Below are 7,987 nucleotides of genomic sequence, written 5' to 3'. Positions count from 1 at the left end.
TGCAGAGTTTTCAAGGATAATTTGTAATTTTATATTGGACTAGTAAAACATTGTTTGAGGTACAGTATTTGAAAATTTTATATCATTGCTTTGTCGGTATTAGCACAAATTTTCATGTCATAAAAGTAGTTCAATTTTTTTACGATCACAAATAAGAGCAATATACTCACTAATTTATGTCATTAAAACTCACTACATGCTTTATTTCATATTTATTTCCTTAGAAAAATATACAAATCAAAGTAGAAAGGAGACTTACAATGATCATCTTAGCATTTTCAAGACTGTTTCTCTAATAGCATCCACCCGAAGAAAGCAAGCAAATTTTGTACTTGCTTGAAAAGAAAAAGTAGTTGATGAATATGGTAAACTCAAAATGAACATTACATTAGCGTTATGCAATAATATAGACATATAAATCATATTGAACAACCACTATACTTATTTTTTGGTAAGGTATTTTCACTTCATGAGGTTTTTTTTAACTTCTTAAGTGTGGATGGCATATTTATACACCATCTGCAGTGTGGAAGGCATATTATATATATGCTTTGTGTTTGCTTCGACTAGATATGACTGCGGGTGGCATATATATCTGCCCAGACATTGAGAACATAACAATCATGTTACGTGATATTATGCTAGCTGTAGTAAAAACAAAAACAGTAGCAGAAGAGCAAGAAAAGAGAGAATATTACTCAGATATAAGAAATGTTGTTTGCTTTCATGCACTGTAGTCTATTTGTAATAGAAAACTGAAATATGGCTCAAAAACAAAGTTTGCATGCCATGGACATTTAGTTGCACTTGTTGACCTCTAAAAGCAGTGACATTAAATTTGAATCGAAAAATGAAGAATGGGAGGTCATAGAAAATGATGCTGCAGCTTATGATAGTGGTATCATTTGAACACAGAGCAGAGTACAATTACAACCTGAAGTTTTCAGTGGTCATAATGGGATAAATGTGAATGTGACAAAGACAGTCCATTGGAGTTATTGTTGTTATTCTTCTAACCAGAATTAGTTTCAAAGACTTCCACACCAGAAAGATTTATTCTGCATGAACCTGAAGCATATACAGTTGAAATCAAACTTTACATTCCCGTATTTTACATTTTTCTGCACTATACATTCAGTCTTTATGGTCTCAACATAACAAAATGCTATAAAATTTTCCTCAATTTTACACTTTCCCGCATTTTAAGTTTTTTCAGCTTGGTCACCTGAAAAACGTAAAATCCACTGTATATGCCAAAACGCTATGTATTAATGTATTTGTCTATCATTTACATTAGTCGTGGATTATGAAAGCTATTATGTAAAGGAATACTGCATAAAAGAGGAAGGCAGGCAAATACTGGTGTTTTATTTCAGTTAATTTTGTTCAACGGAATTCTTTTTAAAAAATGTGCATTTTTGTAGCGACTTGTTCAGACAAGTCCACATTTAAGGAGTTAAACCAAATAAGGTAACTGAAAGACAAAAGGAACAGTGAAAGTGCTGAAGTCCTGCCAAGGAAAAACAATACATTTATAGAGCTTGTTAAACATGTTTTATGTTTATTTATCATTGTTGTTTTCAGACACAGATAAATGTTAGATCACACCATAATTATGTACAAAAAGCAATTCAATTAAATCTTATTACCTAAGGTCACTAATTCATTTAAATACTGTTATCCTGTTCAGCTTTAAAAATATGCACATTTCTACATTTGTTCCCAGATACGAGACTGGTTAGATTCAATAATGACCAATATAAAAGAATAAAGTTGCAATAAGAAATGATCAATCTAACATATTAACAAAGGAACTGGCAACTGCCCACCTTATGAACATTATTTGGCATGACTCATATCAGCTCAGTGATCAGAACTTTCCGTTTAAAAAAATGTTTAAAACAATGATATAAGGCAATAGCAGCACAGGGCAGATCCATATAAGTGCACATGAACCAACAAAGCTCATATTGAACAGTTGATCAGTATAGTGTAGTACTCTCTACACACAATGCACGTACAGCATGTAGTCCCACTGCTGGCTCACAGCACTATCCAACAGATGAAGTACCAAATTCCAAGGCAGGAACATTGCATTGAATTATAGCACACTACGGTCATTGAAATTAAAGAAGATTGTTTGGCAGTAAGTAATGTTTTAACAATGTCTAGGCATTAAGAATACTGTATTATTGTATACATTTACAGGGCACAAACTGGAAAAACCAGAATTCAATGCAGTATCATTTGTAAAGTATATATCGATAGATATATATTATTTTTAAATAAATATAAATTAGAGCAGAGTCAACACCACTTTGAACTAATAGCAACCAGTGCACATGTTCTTACAATTCTCACTGATACTGATATTCCAGCATTGTAGCACTTGAATTTTGTTAATATATAAGTATTTCAATCAAACTATAGCATATCAATCTAGTAGTGTTTTATGGAATCAAAATATTAACATGTGTGTAATTTATTAACAAAATACGTACATTGTCCACTCAATACTAGGGTAAAAGAAATGCAACAGTCAATTTTTCACAATTTCAATGATATTTAGATTCTGCAAAAGTGTCATGTGGAATGTAAGATTATAAATATTTTAAGGCAAAACTCTGGTTGATTGATATGGTGTAGTTCCAATGGAAAATTTATATATTAAAGTTTATAAATATTCTGAACTACTTTAAATTGTTACAATTTTCAAGGGTCAGTATCAATTCAAAAACATATTGAATACGCACTAATACATATACTTCTTTGCTATTTTATGCAAATCAAGATTATGAAGATGAAAACCATAATTAGATGATGAATAAAAGCAATGGAATTTGCTATAATGTTCAAGTACCAGTATTGGTACAAATTTGTTAAGAGTACTGGCCTTGGTTCAACCACACATAAGCTAGAATTGACCTAGCTATATCATATCCTCAATTGCCATGAGTTATCTCATATAGCTACATCTGTTAGAATTGAGTTTACCTTACAACTGAAAATCCCCCCCGAAAAAAGTGCACATACTACCAACCATAATCAGTATACATGCAAAATCTTCACGGAATTACAAACACTAAGATGAGCACTACAGATTCCTTGTAACTGCAATAAGCATTGCACTTTGAAACAAATGACACAAAACAGAAACAAGTCCAACAAATACTTGCAACGTACTCAACCTTCAGGTTACAAAAGAAATCGCAACAGTGGTGCGAATTAGAAGTACTTTTGTATAGGCTCCCCTAATATTTTCTCCATCTCTTGAACAGTCTTCTGACACTCTGCTTCAACTTCCTCCTCTTCGTCTTCCAGCAGTTCTGCCAAGAATGGAACAGTCTCAGGCAGGAATGGAAGGAATTCGTCTCCTATCTTCCTTGTTACCTCGCACAAAGTCTTCAGAGCATAAAGACGAACCTGCAAATACCAGTAATCTTCCTAATCTCTCTTTCCTTATGAATACAACAACGAGGTTGCTAGATTACTCTGGCAACCTTAGAATGAAACTAGCTGCACTGAATGTAGTGAAATCGCATGACAACTGATTTTCATAACTTAGCTGATTTCGCTGTTAAACACAGTGCAAATTCTCAGTGGACAGAGGTAAAAGAAGCATAAAATGCAGGAAAATTTTAAGTTCTGAAATATAAACTTGTGATTCCACTCTATATAGTACATCCTCTGTCCATAAAGTTCCGAGATTGATGTAATTTCACAACCTAGGTAAGTGTTGTACAATTCCAGTTGCTACCGTCAAGTTATTTGACGTTCCACGACTCTTCTGTGTTAATGATGTTATTTCACTCATAAATGTTATTTGAAGGTAGCTCTTACCTAGGTTGTGATATTACATCAGTCTTGGAATTTTATGGACAAAGGATGTAACCCAGGCTAATAATACTGGAAAAAGGTCTCAGAAGATCATCATTTCAGAGATATTGCAGGATACAGCATATATGTTAAAACTGCCTGGCTGGAAACAAGTCATGTATTTTGAAATGTTAAGTACACAGGACAGAAATAAATCCCACCCTGGAGATAAACAAAGCCTTGGCTATTCCTCATCATTCCCAAGAGAGGGATATGAAATATGACATGAGGCTATGTTCTTAAAGTTGTCACATGCTGGTGTCTCGGTGACAGAAAAGTTGGAAAATTTCATTCAATCAAAGGAAGGCATGTGTCAGTTAATAATTCTACATTGTGAGCATGATTTCAGTCCAGAGCTATAAAAAAATTACTGCACTCAACAGTGGGGGTAAGAAAAAAAAACAATAAATAAAACATAACACTAGAAAGGTGAAGCATTCCCTAACCAGCACAACACAGCCAACTAAGATCCTTGAAACCATACAATATCAAAGTGGCATCACAACCAACTCTGAGGATAGGCAAATGATTTGGAGGCAAAAAAAAAAAAAGTATTATGTACATGCTGTACTGAAGACTTGCATGTGTTAATGATACTAACTGTAATTGCTAATGAGGTCACTTCAACACATCATGTTGATGATGGCATTAAGATATAACACAAGTGTGACAGACCCAATGTGATATGAAAGGACCTTAGAAGAGCCCTCATAATAGCCCAATTCTCAACCAAGAGCAGTAACTTTTGAACATCAATCTTGCAAGGAAACTAAAGGAACTGGAACATTAACTTAATGGACATCTTGTGAACCAACTTAAAATTGTGTGGTCTAAATTTGCCCCATGTTTTTGTACTTAATACATAGTTAATTTTTAAAAGACTTTTGCAAAGGTGGGGGGGGAACAGGGTTCCTACTTATTTTACCAGATAAAATTCCCTGACTTTTCCAGTTATGTACTTTAAAATAACTTTTCAGATGATTTTAACATATTAATAAATTAGTGTTATATCTTCAACTCTACATGTTAATCAAACAAATCAAGTTTATGCAACATTGTTGAAAATAAAATTATATCTGTATAAGAAATATGGCCAAAAAAAGTAAGTTGAGAAGCAGTTTGGTAAGGAAATATTTAATTTAACTAACTTTTCAATTTTTCATTTTCACAACCTCCTAAACTTCCCCAGGACTTTCACACAGTGGGAACCTAACAGACAGTGAGCCACTGGAGGCAAAGAAAATGATACCTATAGGCATATTTTGCAAGTTTATGCACAAACTGAAAATAACCACTTTATGAAGAAGGCACGAAATTAACTAACAACATACCTTTGGTGAGTTATTCCTGGTTTTAAGTAAAATCTGGTAATTTAGCTGCTTCCAGTGAACATCATTTGACACTGCCACAGCAAACTGTGCCACGCACGGAACTACCAGCTTCTCCATTCTCTCCTGATACACCTCGTCCCCACCTAGAACGTTCTCAAGCTTTAGGAAGAACAAAACAAGCAAAATTAATCACATGTCTCAACCAGAAAGATAAAATATTATTACAAAGGAATTAAACATAGTTCAAGGTTACATGGTGCTAAAAGAAAAAGTAAGTGGAAGTATGAAAACTTATACTTACAGCATATGTTGCACAAGTACGTGCATCAACTGAGTACTACACTGTAAATATTCACTAAGTTTAGGTACTGACAAATTGATCAACACAATTGGGTACTCCATCCCAATACCCTCTCTATTACTCCAAACAAACTTTCATCTCATCTCCACATGAAAATATATTCTTGGTACAGAAACACATTTCAACTCTGATAATGCACAATAATATAAGTTACTTTTTAGTGGTTTTTATTTTATCTGCGACGTTTCGTTCAGGTTTCCCAGAACTTTTTCACGCTACACATACAACTACTTCTGAAGTGTGGAGTGACTAGCCATGTGAGGTGATCGAATTTAAAAAGAAATAAACGTTTGAAATGTTATGCAACTATTATGTAAGGTCAAAACTAGAATACGCATCTGTTGTCTGGTCTCCACAAATCCAAACCCATTTAGACAAAATTGAAAGAGTGCAAAACAAGTTTCTTAGGTTCCTGACACTAAAAATATCCAGCGTCTATCCAGAATATATTCCAAGCGAAGCATTAAGAAGTTTTCTCAATGTATAGATTCTCTTTACAACGAAAGACAGATCCATGATTTACTTTTTCTGCACAAATTACTCACAAATAAAATAGACTCCGAACGTCTTCTTTCGAAAATTACTTTTTACGTACAGCACAGCAAAGTTAAGGCTGCGTAAAGAACTATTCCAAATTTCCAGAGCCCAAACGAAATCTGCAGATGCAGCTCCAATTCGAAGAATGTGTAAATCATTTAACGAAGTTACAAAATCAAGGTACCCAGTGGACATCTTCCTAAACACCCTAAAATTTAAATCCGAACTCCAGACCTACTTCAGGAGAGTGCAAAACACTATGATGTAACAGTACACGTAATAGTTCCATAATCACGAGTAGAACAAACAGGATACTCATACAATATGCATAATACCACAAACATTATTAACTATATAACATTATATATTTTTAAGTCAACCTCTTGTATTTCTATCTTATTTTTATGTATTTACTACTATATTCATCTTCTCAATGCAATGTGAAAGATGACGAGCAAATACGTTAATCACTGAATTGTTTACTCTCATTTTTATCACCATGCCTTAACTTCATTCAAAGTCTGTAGCTTCTCTTAAATATTTTAAATACAATGTAAATCTGTGCAATCATCTTGTTGTTTAGGTAACATTATATATATAGTCATTATATAACTTAATAACAATGGTACACATATATACATATGTTTTTGTGTGTATATATATATAACTTATAATTATGTAATCATAGATATATATATATATATATCCATCTTATATACAATTTTATATATATTCATGTAATGAGAGTCATGTATGAATTATATGTTTATGTCAATTACTCGTATTATGGTATGTACAACACTATGAATGGGCATTTGTCTGTAGTGTGAAGTTTTATAAATAAATGTACAAAAAGTGGTTGTGCGAACCTTCAAGAAGAACATCGATACTCTGATAATGTTCACAAATATCTCATTCGTATTTTCAGACATAATGGGCTGAGAATGAGAAACTAATTACAGGGTGACCACTCTAAGACCATGATAAAATTCAAGTACAATTTCCAGTTTTCAAGGCGAACTTTCCAAAAATTTAAGGGTACAAGCATATGTTTTCTCAATTTCGAACTAAAATTTACCTAATAAACTTCAAGATATCTTATCTTGCAATAATCTTCCGTCAGGTAGGTTGTTCTAACAAAGTAAATGCATTGAATTGTTTCATTTTTCACAGTTTTCTTTTCGTTCCTCAATAAAAATAAAAGCTAAATTGTGAAAAATTGTCTCAGGGCATTTATAAATACAGTCGGCTCTCGATTCTACGACCCCGGATATAACGACCCTCTCGAAGTAAGAATCCTTTTCCCGGGAACTATGAAAAATTTAAGGAAATTGACCAAAAAATATGTTTCTTGCACTCATTCCCTTCACTAGGGCTCTACTGCTTGCATGTGGGTCTGATCTAAAAATAGACACCAACACACCACGCTTGAGTGATATCCAATAGCTAGAGGCACATATTTTTAGTAAATAAAAAAGCAAAATTTCGGTACAAAAATGGAGTCAATTTCGGGTTCAAAAGTGGTAAATAAAATGAAATTTCGGTGTTATAGCGGTGAAAAATTGGATGAAAAGTGGTATATAAAAAGACATTTTGGTTCTAAAATTGTGAATATAATCCTAAATTTGATTTAAAAACTACACTTATTACACAAAATTAACATTTCACTTCTAATAGGACATTTATGTAGTTATCAGAGTAAAGGAGTCAATTTTTGCTTCTCCAATATTAACAGCAGAATTAATCAATTTTCCGTGAATTGCATAACTCACAGGATAATTCTGACTGCAAAAAGTGCTGTGTTGGTAAATAAACTAAATTTCATGTTTAAAAGAGTTTATTTCGCATTTTGCAGTTCATTTCACATCATTTTGTGACAAAA

At 33.0% G+C, this 7,987-nt stretch overlaps 1 protein-coding gene across 1 annotated transcript in view; it reads right to left on the bottom strand.

The window, feature by feature from the left end:
• Positions 1-254: 254 nt before the first annotated feature.
• l(2)k09022 (HEAT repeat containing 1 homolog l(2)k09022) overlaps positions 255-7,987 on the bottom strand; it is a 97,049-nt gene continuing 89,316 nt past the window's right edge. The window contains exons 26-27 of the mRNA XM_083139747.1: positions 5,208-5,366; positions 255-3,423 (exon numbers count right to left, since the gene is read on the bottom strand). Coding sequence (XP_082995873.1) covers positions 3,226-3,423; positions 5,208-5,366 — 357 coding nt within the window. The 3' untranslated portion in view covers positions 255-3,225. The remainder of the gene's footprint in view (positions 3,424-5,207; positions 5,367-7,987) is intronic.

This window comes from Lepisma saccharinum, chromosome 1 (assembly GCF_977018435.1).
Source record: "Lepisma saccharinum chromosome 1, izLepSacc3.1, whole genome shotgun sequence".
In the NCBI taxonomy this organism is placed as follows: Eukaryota; Metazoa; Arthropoda; class Insecta; order Zygentoma; family Lepismatidae; genus Lepisma; species Lepisma saccharinum.
This window is presented reverse-complemented; position numbering and strand designations above follow the sequence as displayed.